The sequence below is a fragment of the Protopterus annectens genome, chromosome 4.part1 (assembly GCF_019279795.1).
Source record: "Protopterus annectens isolate FY-2018-M chromosome 4.part1, PAN1.0, whole genome shotgun sequence".
Taxonomy (NCBI): Eukaryota; Metazoa; Chordata; order Ceratodontiformes; family Protopteridae; genus Protopterus; species Protopterus annectens.
In genome coordinates, this window is record NC_056734.1 from 805,365,354 (window position 1) to 805,379,365 (window position 14,012).

The window sequence follows — 14,012 nt, forward strand, 5'->3', positions numbered from 1 at the left end:
CTGAAGAAGGATTATTCCCAAAAGCTTTGTGAGTGAATAAATTGCCTGTGGAGGTAAATTAATTCAAAGCTCAGCGTGTCCATAATTTGGAGTTTTGCTTGTTTTTGCTGTATTTCCTCTTCTCCAAAGAAGGTTTCCCTTAGTGCTAGTCTGTTCCTTTCATTTTATCCTCTTGTGATTCAGAATACCCAGCTAAACAATGTGGCTAGTCCAAATAATGTGGTCGGGCATGTTAAATGCCAGTGACCAGATGGGATGGTTTAGACACCCCCCTGTCAATGTCACTTTCCTTTGGTTTTCTTCTATGTTCTTTATTTTTTTCTAAAAAGTGAGACCCTAAAATGTTCTAAAAGGGGACATTTAGTCAGCATACTTATTTTGGTATGTTTGGATTATAGAAAATTATTGTCCGAAACTGTCATGCTGACTGTTCAAAATGTCAATTCGTTCGGAAGACAAATTTCAATATTTGGCATATTCTATGCTGTTCAACATCTTCAAAACAGCTCTTGACAAATCATACATTTTGTTATTGTTTTGCAGGGGGGCCACACCCCTCCCTGCAAATTAGATATACTAACTCCAAGATCACACTACAGTGAGGAAAAGGGTAATGTTCCCAATCCCCACTGTAGTGTGACCACTTGTAAGCAGCAATGCTCAAAACAGCAAATGCAAACTACGACTCGATTTTCTGGAAGCGATGTAACTTCAGTTCAGGATTTTCACTTTTTGCACCTCTAACCTCGACCATCTGAATGACGGTAAGTGAACTTTCAGACTTTTCAGAGTAAACTATATATATATATATATATATATATATATATATATATATATATATATACACATACATACATACATACATACATACAAATTTGGCTTTCAGCTGTTTCATCCTCTCAGCTGCTTTGATCTCTATGTAGCTTATCTCTAGCTATAGCTTTGACTTATAGCTGCATCTTAAGATCACCTGCAGACACACTAGGTTGCCCTTTAGGTGCATGTTGAAGACCTAGATCACCTAACTGACTACCTTCATGTCCAGTGGATTGAATATCAGCTGCACACCAGATAGCAATTAAGTCAGCCTTATTCAATCAGTGCATGTGACTCCTCTGATTTGTATTCTTTAACCAGCAGTCTGGCTGATATCTTGGAATATTCTTCTACTGTATATTGTTGTATATTTTACCCTTGCGGATACAAAGATATGCACACATTCCAATGAGAAGACAGTTTTACAAGTAAAAAATGTCAGTTTACACTCTATCCACACCACTGTAAAATAAATGTGTAATGGATACAGTATGATTTATGTCACTGTCACCAAATGTGTGATGAACAGGAGTAAGACCCTTGGATCTCACATTGCTGTAATTGTAATTGTTGTATTGATTTAACTGATGGGCTAGTTGAAATATGAGGTTTGAACTTTACTGTTGTCACCAAATAATGTGTGATGTAGGAATTAGAGAACTTTTATTCTTATCATCACTTGAACCAAATATGCATGAAAGAAGGCAAATGGTCTTAATGGTTTAAAGCAAATTTGCACTACCGCCTTAGGGGATGACCAGCACCTGTTACACAAATAAATAAATAAATAGAAAATAAAACTTTATACTGTTAGCTACAAACAGGAGTATAATTACTTAGTCCCTAGGATTTGCTCCACCTCAGTCTGAACCCAATGCCTTCTAGTGCAAACTTACCAACAGTTAATGAGATTTAACCAAATTGTTTTTTATACACTCACTCACAATCCAACCCAAGAGGAGTTACCAATACATCTCTAGTGGTGGTACCTTTTTTTCTGTATTCATGGCATGGTTCCACCAGTCAGATGACTAATCTAATACCAAGGACAAAGGACACAGTGCTTAAACACTGTTCCAATATCCCAAAAAGCACTAAATTATAATAGATGATGGACAAGCAGACTCCATTCAAAAAGGCAGATGTCAACAGTTCAATGTATGCTGTGAAAATATTTTTCACTAGAAAAAAATACAGTATCCACAAACTTTCACAAGTAAATAAGTAAAAACTCTTTACTTTAAAAGATGATTATATATAGAAGACAGTATTGTAGGGAAATGAAAATATAATTCTTCATATGGAAGGAAGAATGATGGGAAAATTCTAACAGCATTTGTTGTGATTTCCAGTTAACTTCCTGTATTTGAGGGAAGACTCAGGATGAAAATGAAATATGAGTCCAAATAATCTAAGACAAAATACAAGAAAAGGCCAGCTGCAGCAGCTCTGGTTCAGTGTATTTCATAGATATTAGATACATTTTACTTTCCAAATAGCAATATCAAACAAAAAAGTAAGAAAAAGACAGCATCATCTCTGGTTCAGTACATGCCACAGAAAAGACAGATTTCAAACACAGAGTCTTACTTTCCTTTTAAAACAGTAGCTAGAATGCACAGACATTTCCATTCCATGGTGTAGTAATTTAGCTTATCAAGGTAATAATGAGCATTACAACAGTAAACAATTCAATATTATTTGAAAAAAGTTGTAAGTTGTACATATTTATTGAAATATGTAATTATTTTCATCTTTATATCCAAGAAAACATGTATCATTACAATTACTTTTAAAGGTACTTTTCCGTTATCAGGGCAACAGTATCAACATGACCCTTCAGCTGTAATCTGCTTCTTTGACATATCTATTGAATGGATATTCTCGTAATGTGTTTAAAGAATGAATTATAAAAGAAAGAAATTAACTGCATTAACTTTATTCACTTTTTTGATATCTGGTTAACAAATATGTGAAAGAAGTAGATTGCAGCTGAACGGTTGCACAGAAACTGTTCTCCTGATAACTTACACAGAGAGAAATACATACACATCTCTTCAGACAGAATGTGTTCATTATTTGCTATTGGTTGAAAAGACGTCTGACAATAGAAATCACGATGTCATTGAGTGAATGCCTACTTAACACTGTCACATTGTTGATGCTTTCTGCTTTCAATCTGATTTATGTCCTGCAAGGGGCTACTGAAAAGTTGTTCATATCACCTGAGGATGGCTATGTACTTGTTTTTTTCTTTTTTTTTTCTTTTTGTTCCGAAGTACTTGCAAAAAACAGCCCTTGGGATTGGGCTTATGCTTCACATGACATGTTTACTAGCTTTGTGAAATAAAACATACATGAATTTATATATACAACGGTTGTTCCCCTTGTCAAGGAATTCTTATCAAAGCAGTAGATGCCGCTATAAAAAAAGAAACCACATACTACCAAACAGTTGTTTCTAGGATGATGATCGCATCCTTTCACCTGTATTTATGGCTCAATGCATGTGCACCCCAGGTGTATTTCTACATTCCTATTTTGTATGTATGGAGAAAAGGCTTCACATCATCAAGACCTTTTTTTTTTTTTTAACTATTCTTTTAACGGGCAAACAACGTCAATGTGGTTGATGATCTCTAAATACAGTATGTTGCCATGCATTTTCAATGTTAATCCCAACACGTTTTAATTAAAATAATAATATTAATTAATTAAACATGTATAGTATGTATCCAAAAGAGAAATACCTGTTATATTTTGCAATTACGTAGTCAATTCATCAGAGAAACACATGAAAAGACACTACATTCCCAGCTGTCTAACCGCATTGCAACTATTGCCCTGATAACGGAAAGTACCCTTAAATATTACGAAGCCAGCTCCATGACAGACGCCTGATACATGAGTGATGGATACTCAAAAGTAGGATCTTTATCTATTAAACTTACAGCAAATCAACAACAATCAAATATCAGTTTCTCTCTGTGTCCACATAGCTCTAATACTCAAATATAATAACTCTGAAATCTCTGTATCTTGTAGAAAAGAGAATTCTTAAGAATACCACAATTGCATCTTTTAAATATAAATCAAGCATATCACACATTTATAATGACAAATTAGTGAGGCAGTCACAGTCATAACTGAATTGCAGTTGCATTTATGTTTAGGCAGTAGGAGTATAACTCATACATTCTTAAAAAGTAAACCAAAATTTCAACCAGGAATCAAATAAAATATAATGCGGTTTTAGTACTGGCTAAAATAATTGTCAGTTTAATCTACATTCAGATATAAGTATATGAAAATGCTAAACAGAAATGTACCAGTCTGAAATAGAGTTGCCACCTTTTCAAATGCCCACAGTGGGACACTTGTGGTACAAACATCTGATTTTGCAGGCCAAAACATACCCATTGCCAGTACAAAGGGCAGAACTTCACTTTTTTGCCTAAATAAAAGCTTATTCTTGTAGCATTTTAGTTGCTTATTCTGCTTCTTATAACAACTGTTTTATGCAACTATTACATAAAATATAGGAAATAATTTTGCCCTAAAATCTCAGGACATTTGCCATTTTTACAATTTTTTTGCAGGAAACAACTGCCCAAAGAGGGACTGTCCCTCACAAAGTGGGACAAGTGGTAACCTTAGTCTGAAAAGTTCTTGATATTAAAATTGCAGATCAAATTAAACCATCACTCAGAGTGTAGCATTTGTGGTTTCAGCCTTGGACAGCAGCTAGATCGGCATTATAATTATACCTGTGCCTAACACTGTCTCTGTCCACACTTTCCTCAGGATGCTACCCCTCTTTGTCTTGTACCTCCAGCAAGGTAGCACTTAATATCATTCACTGAAGGAGGACACTGCTTGAGACAAGATTATTGGCTGAAACATCCTGCCACTTATCCACATGACCAGTGGCCAATGACAAATACTGCAGCTGGTCAACAAGTCTTCCACAGTCTTTGCAATGCTCCCTACACACGCATTTCATATCTAACCTTCAGGCTACTGCTTGAGTTAAACAGATTATTCAGTAGTCACTGGATTGTGTCTTATATTTGAAATTTGCAGTTGTTTTTGACTTTTTTACCTCAGATTTTTTTTCTTAAATACAACAGAGGAGAACATCCTGAGGAGGGGGGGTTGCTGTATGAGGTAAAGATGGCTGGACTTTTACTTCCCTTTAGTTGTTCTCATTATGCATTTTGAAGTACACTACAGTGATGCCCTGACTTCTGATTGAGATACCAGTAGGCATATTTATTTAACATTGTTTGGAGGGCATGGATATTTCTAGTTGGGTCTAAAATCAGGAAAGCTTCCAGTATTTGATTTATCTAACCCAGCATTCCACATGATATCTTTGACATATGAATAAGGGTGGCAATATGCAGCCTTGTTATACTTTTTTTTCCAGTCTTGAATCAGGCAATTATTCAATATTTAGTTCTGTCACTTCTTGTTCTGCATACAAATTCCACAGCAGCCCAATAAGTTGAACCAGTAACCATATTTCTCAAGAATACACTATGTTGTCATCCACACAGTCAAAGAGCTTAGAGTAGTCAACAAAATTTAAAATTAAATAAAAAACAAGAAAAGCATCTACGCCAGTGAGATATGAGGTCAACAATATCCCAAGTGAATACGTAGTTGAGGTGAACAATCGATTTTAGGGATCAGACCTTGCAGACAGAACACAAAAGAACTATGGACAAAAGGATGTAATATTATGCAGGACGGTGCATAAAAATATTCCAAATAAACCTCTGAATTGCAGGCAATCACATTTTATAACTGAACTTTTATTGCAAAAAAAAAAAAAAGAATAATAAGGGCACAGTTACAGGATTTAAAACATATTTTGAAGTTTTGGTTAGAACCTGATACAAATATCAACCTGAAATAGAAGTTTTAGCAGTAGACAAAGTTAAACAAGCTTTGCTAAAAATATGAGAGTAGATGCTGCAATGAGATCCCAAGAACTCTAATAAGCTAGTATTATATTTCAACACTTACTGATTAATAACACTGTGTTTAATAGTGAATTGTCTGTTAAGTCTCAAACTGTAGTAAGAAATTTATCAACTCCTCTGAAACAAAAAAGCAAGTAATGTGTTAGGTTGCTTTAAATATGTGTGGAAGGTTGGATACATTGCTAAAATCTGTGGTGCTAGAACTGAAAAAACACTACTAGCAGAAATGTGAAAGCTGAAGTACATGCTTTAAATGAAGCTGTTTCTATAGAGTGTGACAAGACTACAACTTGATTGATTGATTCATTGTGTTATAACTATAGTAGTGAAATGTACTGTACTCTCAGAAGGACAGGATGTTTAAAATATGCTCGATTCTGGAAGCATGATTATTCTTGTCAAGGTCTCCCAGGCATGAAAGCACACAATTAGCTGCACCCAAAAATATGGAGCTAATATGCATTCATGATGACTGAAAACTGTGCCTCCTTACTCATAGGAATTCAAACAGTTCAAGAAAACTACTAAATCTTGTAACTATAAACCTGATCAAATTTATGATATAAGAAAAAGATTTTCCCCATTTTAAAATATTATGTAAAACACAGGAGTAGGAAGAATCAAAAGACATAGTGTGGCAGTTTGATATGCTTAAGTAGAAGAGCTAGCGCATCAGGTTTAAAAACCCAATAAGTATAAGAATGGGGAGAGAGAAAGGGTAGTGACACACATAGACAGATCCTGACCAAAACCAGGAGGATGCAATTTATACAAGTCACAAAAGGTTATAGAAGTTCTTATGGTTAGAGAATTTAAAGTATATTGTCTGTTGTCAGTAATATGCCCCAGTGCCATAGCCACAGGAACCCAAAGCTATAAGCGATGCCATTACAAGAACTGAACGTGACCTGATGGAATATCATAAGGTAAGAATTACGTCAAGACTGAAGCAGGCACACAGCTTACAAGAAGGGTTAGCACAAAAACGGGGTAAGAATAAATGTAAGGCACCTAAGTAAGAACCCTTAGAACAGAATGAGTACAAAAGATGCGGTAAGTATTAGACTACAGAATTCTGAGCCAGTTTCTGCTAGTGTGAAACAGAAAATTCAAATAAAGGCGAACTCTCAGCAATAGGTATTTGAACCCAGGAAAGATGTAAAAAATGGTGAACATGTTTTTGCTCTGGAGTGGGAGGACAACCTAGGAAAGAAAAAGAAAGTGGATACGTTGTATCCATTCACATCATGCTAGAGGGAGGACAACCTAGGAAAGAATAAGAAAGTGGATACTTTGTATCCATTCACATCATGCTAGAGGGAGGACAACCTAGGAAAGAAAAAGAAAGTGGATACTTTGTATCTATTCACATCATGCTAGAGGGAGGACAACCTAGGAAAGAAAAAGAAAGTATATACCTTGTATCCATTCAAATCGTAATAGAGGGAGAACAACTGAAAAATACTCACCAGTCCTGTACTAATAGCAGAGACAGGAAAACAGTTTTTTAGAACTTTCCTTTGCAGAAGACATAGAGGAAGCAGATGTCAGTGTTTTGTAGGAGAAGATCCTACAACTTTCATACTTCCAGATTAAGGCAAGTTGCTGAACAAAGTTACCATGATTCAGTAGAGTTACAGATAAATGCAAGCTTGAAAATAGCACAAAGGAAGATGGTACTTTAAGTATGGCAAGAAAGAGAATACAACTAAGGCTACAGGATAGGATATTAAACAGGATATTCCCATTACTTCTCACTCTTATTTTGCACTGGAAGACAACCAGTTATATAGGTTAAGGATAAAGAAGAAATTTTACACCAGTTGTTAGTGCCAAAACCTTATAAGACTCTAGTTGTGAAGCCCATTGCCTTGTATTATAAGGTCACCTTGGGTGGGACAAACTAAGGCAAGTGCACTAGTCAGATTTTTAATTGCTTTGTATTATAAAAGAGATAGAAAACAGTTATGATTGTTCTCCAGAATTCCGTGAAATGGCAGTGTGTCTTGGATTTAAAAATCCTTTGGCTCCAATGCTTGTTACAGAGGTGCCACTTAAGCACAGTGCTATGAATATTTTGGGATGGCTAGTAAAACCTTACAGTGGGAATCAGTATATACCAATAACAGTGGACTACATTACTACGTTTCCAGATGAAGGGCCATTAAGCAAAACAAATGCCAAGATTATTGCCAGAGAACTAGTGTTTTTTTTTTTTGTTTGTTTTTTTTGCTGGGGTAGATATCCTTACAGAGATACTTAATGATCACGGCATTTCCTTTGTATCAAGAGTAATGCATTAGTTATGTTGGTGCTTTAATGTCAGACAGATGAAGATGACAGAGTACCATGATGGGTTAGTAGGCAGGTTTAATAAAATTGAAATCCATACTGGAAGTAATTGATACAAATGGGAAAAACCTGGGACCAGGTATTACCTTACTTATTGTTTACAATTTAAGAAATGCTACATGCTTCACATTGATTTATCTCATTTGGACTGCTGCATGGCAGCCATCATAGATGTCTGCTTGATATCACTAAGGAAACTTGGGAAGAAAGGAAGACATAATTTAAAATTCTGACTGAATAATACTTTGGTTTGCTGGATAGATTAAAGCTGATTATGCCCATATTAAAGAAACACATGTATAAAGCCCAAGAAATGTTGCAATGACTTTATAAAAAGAATTCTCACCTTGCAGAGTTTAACACAGAAGATCCTGTGTTAGTGAAAGTGCCTTCACAAGTTCTTGGTCAACTGGTACAGGCAGTCTGATGTGATAGAAAGAATGAATGCAATGAATTTTAAGGGGTAGGAGGATAACACCAGTTTGGGGGATGGGATCAAGCTTCTGAGTTGCAGTCTCTGACAGACATTACCCAGTAGAAGCTTGGTCACCACCTTAGGCTGATTCACCACAGGGCCCTGGCTTAGATGGTGCAGTCAGTAGGGAGCAGGAACACAACTCTGTGAAACACAATCACCAGCTGGCCCATGCAGACATCATTTAGCCTTCCCACTATGTCTTCCAATGGTTGGAGTCAAACAGACAGCAATGGCGTATGTGACACAAGTATACATTTACAAAGAAAAACGTGTAACTTAGATATATGTGGCACTCACAATAGTATAGGTACTTCAGTAGAAAGAACAAGAACCAAACCTCTTTAATTATCAATGATGACACAATAAACAACCAAGAGGTACATGAACCCACAGCTATTATGATATACTAATCGAAAGGAAAGGCATTAACATCTTGAGCTACGTGTACCCCCCCCCCCCCCATGAAGCAAACACATAAGTAATGCTATGCATCAGGCAAGTGAACAAATAAAGGGAAAGTGTGCTGTTCACCCACATTTTTAATAAAAATGTTGGGGATACATTGCCCAGAATGGAAAGAAATACCCATATGAAATTGCTAGCAATGGCACAGTAGACAACCCAGGGTGAGGAAGTGATCCCACAGCCACTAACATACATAGTCCAGAAGTCACAACCTCTGCCATTGATACAATTTGTTTGAAAGTGGTAGTTAAACATACAGTAATATCCACAGACCAGGCATATTGTGAAAATAGTTTTGCATAAGACAGATGGACCAATGAAATAGAAAAATGTAGCTCCTACATATTCTACCATCAAATGCTGTGTGCACATCTACATTTGAACAAATATTATGGCCAAAGTAACAATAATACATAAATAATCTACCAAACCTGGGAATCAAACTCAATGGCTTCATAAGATATACTCTGAAAGCAACACTTGAACTTTCTATAATGATCTCATGTTTGTAAATGCATCTTTTATTTTTTGAATATCTTCACCAGGATTGTGCCTTAAGTGAAACTTAAATAAAATAAAATGAATTAAATAGTTTAACATGTTGAGGTGTAGGTAGACCTCACAGAAGCATGCTTCAACAGACATAAATAGCATAGCCCATCCATACTGCTACCTCTGAACTGTTGAACTTACAACTGAAGCACCTATACTGTATAAAAGATGGGTAATCACTTGCCTGTCTTTATGCAGGGTAGTTCCTATGTTTGTAATTGCATTTTGCAAAAGAAGAGGAAAAATAACAAATATCCTAAGATATTCTGTCCAAATATATTACCCAATGCTCCTGGGGACCTCCCTTAAATGTAATACTTTTATACCTGAAACACATCAACATTAAAGGAAACCTCAGAAACAAATCACATATGAAAACAAGGATGTTGTGATTGTACAAAAAACAGTGAAAGCCTGTACAGTCCTTGTGTGTATGGTTTTCAGTTGTATGTTAACAAAAAAACAGCCTATTTGGACACTTGAAAATGAAGCAGCCTTATAGAAATGTAACGTTACTCCGGTAATAACTGACTACATTTTACACATGGACACATGTATTGTATGCAATAAGGTTACTCACCCTGGTGCTGCCTAAAACATGTTAGCTTCCTCCAGGAGAGCTATGCATTCTCTGCAGTAGTTTTAAGGGCTGTAAAGATAGAAACTGGAGTGTGCTAAAATTGTGCATTGCAGACACACTGACAGTTTTCATATGGAGCTAAGTCAAGGTAATGAATGTTCCCTAACCCCAGCTTCCAGTCAGTCCAAGAGGTTGAGATTGCATCTTTTGCAGCCTCTATGGTGATGCTGGCACTGTTCCCCCATGCAGAGGTGAGGTCCTGTATAGCCATTTTGCAGGAGCCTCTGGCTATAATTTTGGTGTAATATGTGAGGTAATACTTTGGATTCCTCAGTTCACTAGCACTGTGCTCAAAAAGCACCACTGTCTTCTCCCACAGATGCCATGATTTAGCAGGTGAAATACTGCATGCAAAAATGGTACATAATTAATGATCACAACCATTTTCTAATGTGTTAACTATCACACAACAGACAGTAGTTTATTTGAATGACTGGTGGTTGAACAGCCCAGTATGTGCCCTCTATTACAAGGTTTGAAGTCAGCACTCTAAGGTGTGAAACAGCCCAGTATCTGTGTGTATACTGGTAATGAAGTGTCTATTAAAGTGACTCCAATTCCAATATGTGGTATGTGGAAAAACACATTTCCCCTCAAACCATAAGATGAGCTACCAATGATCACTGCTGCCCGCATGCGCCCAGTTGTGTGAACCACACTGAGTAGACCTTAGCACAGTGCTTGACTAGTCAGCATGATGTGGAAAGTCAGGTATTCAGAAGCAGTACTGAACTGAGCTCTCGTTTGTGTAATTATCATGCTCAAGCACCAAAATTAGCATGATGCAAGTACTTGGGATGCCACTGAGCCCCACTGCGGTAGAAAAGAAGACACAATTTGGAATCTTGCTATTACTTTATAGTACTATACCTGCTGCTTCTACAAGATCTGCTGTAATGTTTACCATGGTAAGTCCTACTTTTATCATCTCTACCCATTCAAATATTGCGCAGTGATAGCTGCTTCAGAAATTAACCACATATATATAAAGGTATGACAGCATTTCATGGATATGGCACAAACATATAGCCAGAGTTGTATTGTTAACAGGCAATTGTGCAGAGAGGATGTAAAGCCTAAAGGGAAATACATTCATCTGCATTTCATCTGTATAGCTGTGAAATTCATTCCGCCTTGGCTTTTAATTAATGCATCTGGTGGGAGGTCATAGTAGTTAAACTTATTATCCTAATAATCTTACTGTATTAGGAGTTTTAATAAGCATTGCAAACATTATAGTGATGAAAACCAAACTATTAGCAGCTGATTACTTAACATCAATGCTAGATTACAGTTGTTTTAGGTATAAACATACAGCTGTTAGTGTTTTACATAGGATATTTGCTTAATAATTCACCTAAAATATGTAAAAATTGATTTTTTTTGTAAAAGGTGAAATTTGCCCTGAAATTTATTTTCAGAAAGTATGAAGTATGCGGACTAGCTTGATAACTACTGGAAATAAATTATATGCACAAGGCTTTTATTTGGATTTATTAAAATAATAATAGTTCTTCTGAATTACTAACCAACCTAATTATGTCTTAGGTTTCTGAATTATGCAAAAAGTGGACAAAAGACCAAAACATTATCGCAAAATATTAGGATGTGGTTTCCAGCTTAAAGTTCTGATTTCTACCAGCTTGCTTTCTACTTCGAGAAAGCTGACACTGCATAAATGTAACGGATTTTGAATCACATATGTCTACACATGCCAGATATTTCACTGAATAGACAGAATAAGTGTACAGATTAAATACTGTTCTGTTTATTTGAATTTTATTTTCAGAAATATGCTATTATAAATTTGTGTTGCCCTTTTATAGCACACACTTAATGTTATTATATAAATATGTGTGCATTTTTTTTCATGATTGTAATAAGTTACTGCCGTCCCTGAGATAATGTTTATTTTTCAGCAGGATTGTTGGCATATTCACTAAAAGTTCACTCTATTGAATGTCTCCATGAAAAAGAACTTGAGGCCCTTATGAATTTATCCAGTTCCTAAATTCAAAAAAAAAGTTTGCATATCAGTCAGGGCTTGTGCTAATTCATGCTATGTGTCTACTGAAAAGGGTTACTGTTATAAGAAATTGAAGAAGTACAGGCTGACTTGCTAAATGGAGTGTTGCAAGGTTACTACAGTTTATATTCCTACAACTGCAAAAAAATAGATAATAATCACCTTACCTGTGCACAGCAAGAGAAATGACCAAAGTAAAATTTCTGTCATGGGCGGCATGTTCTATCAGTATGATCCACACAGAAGCTAATTAGACCTCTTACTCAGTTTCAGAACAGTGCCTTGCATTCATAGGTGGAGCTGTCAGAGCTGTAGTTACGAAGCAAACCAATGGTTAAACAACCTAATTTCACTGTTTTGTCACACATTGCCAAGTAAAATAATCTGGTAAACAGACATAAAGAAAAAGACCTCATTTCATCAATTGTCATGCCACTCGCATTTGTTATTATCTTGTTGTAAATGTTTATATTTCAAAGGTTGGTAGGATGGTTGGTTTTCCTCTGGAGTGAAGCAATTAGAGAGCAGCTTTTACATAACTGATGGCGTTATTCTGGACCTTTGCAAATAAAAAAATCTATTGTCAAGGAGAGAACAGAGCAGCTTCTCAACACTTAAAACAATGCAATGATTCTATGGTAACATGTATTTTCATCATAGCATTTGTAAACAATTCAGTGCCATGCTAAAATAGAGAAAAATGAAAGCATTTATGTGTTTCTTGACCCCTTTAGTTCCTTGTATTACAAGAGATGTGTACAAGACAGAATTGGTAGGGTGTAGATTGGTTCATAGTTTCATAGGTGTGTACTAGGCTAATGGCCCTGGAGTCTTTACAAGCCTAGCCAGTGACCTGGCATCGTGCCACCCAACATTAGTTCTCAGTGCCTCTATCAAGCAGAGCCACTGGGGTGATCCCCAGAGTGAACTTTCTATTACCCATCCACTCATCAAGATTTATCTTGAAGTGGGACACTGAGGTGCTCTGCTTGACATGTATGGGAAGTCTATTCCAGAGCACGGGCCGTCTCTGAGTTATGAACCTGTCCTTCCAGCATGTTCTGTTGATTGTGATAACGAGGTTGAGGTCTCTGGGGCATGTGGTGTGGAGGGATTGGGATTTCTTTAGATGTAGCATTTCTAACAGAGCTGGGTCAGACATGGCTTTGTACGTCAAGCAGAGATTGTCTCTAAGTATGCGATATGCGACAGAGAATAGCTGGAGTCTTTTGAGTCTGTCCATGTAGGACATATGTTTAATACCTAGAATCCTCTTCATGAGGTACTTCTGTGGTCTTTCCAGCTGTTGCAGGTGTCTAGTGAGGTACATGCCAAATGGAGAATTATACTCAATGATTGGTCTGATGAGGGAAGAGTAGAGAGAGACAATGACCTCTTTCTTCCTGGATGCAAAACCCTTGGTAATGTGATGTGCCACATAGAAGGACTTTCTGACCACAGTGGCAATGTGGTGGTCGAAGGAGAGGTTGCTGTCAACCTGTGTACCCAGATCTCTTATAATGCCTTCAGTGCTCAGTGGGCTCCCATCAATGTGGTAATTAGTGGGAAATGAGTTTTTACCAAAGGGATGATGGCACATTTTTTGGTGTTAAGCTTAAGGCCATGGTTTCAACACCAGTCATTGGTCACAGTGAGGCCTTTCTGTAGTATGTCTGCATCACTTGGGGAGTTAAT

General features: G+C 36.6%; 1 protein-coding gene across 2 annotated transcripts in view; it reads right to left on the reverse strand.

Moving 5' to 3' along the window:
* LOC122801418 (tyrosine-protein phosphatase non-receptor type substrate 1-like) overlaps positions 1-12,793 on the reverse strand; it is a 256,652-nt gene extending 243,859 nt beyond the window's left edge. Inside the window, exon 1 of one of the 2 annotated variants that reach the window (XM_044070932.1) lies at positions 12,485-12,793. Coding sequence is in view for 1 of the 2 variants with exons in the window: in XM_044070933.1 (XP_043926868.1) it covers positions 12,485-12,536 (52 nt within the window). In the remaining variant the exon portion in view is untranslated. The remainder of the gene's footprint in view (positions 1-12,484) is intronic. The other variant, XM_044070933.1, reaches the window with a different exon arrangement.
* Between the last annotated feature and the right edge of the window lie 1,219 nt (positions 12,794-14,012).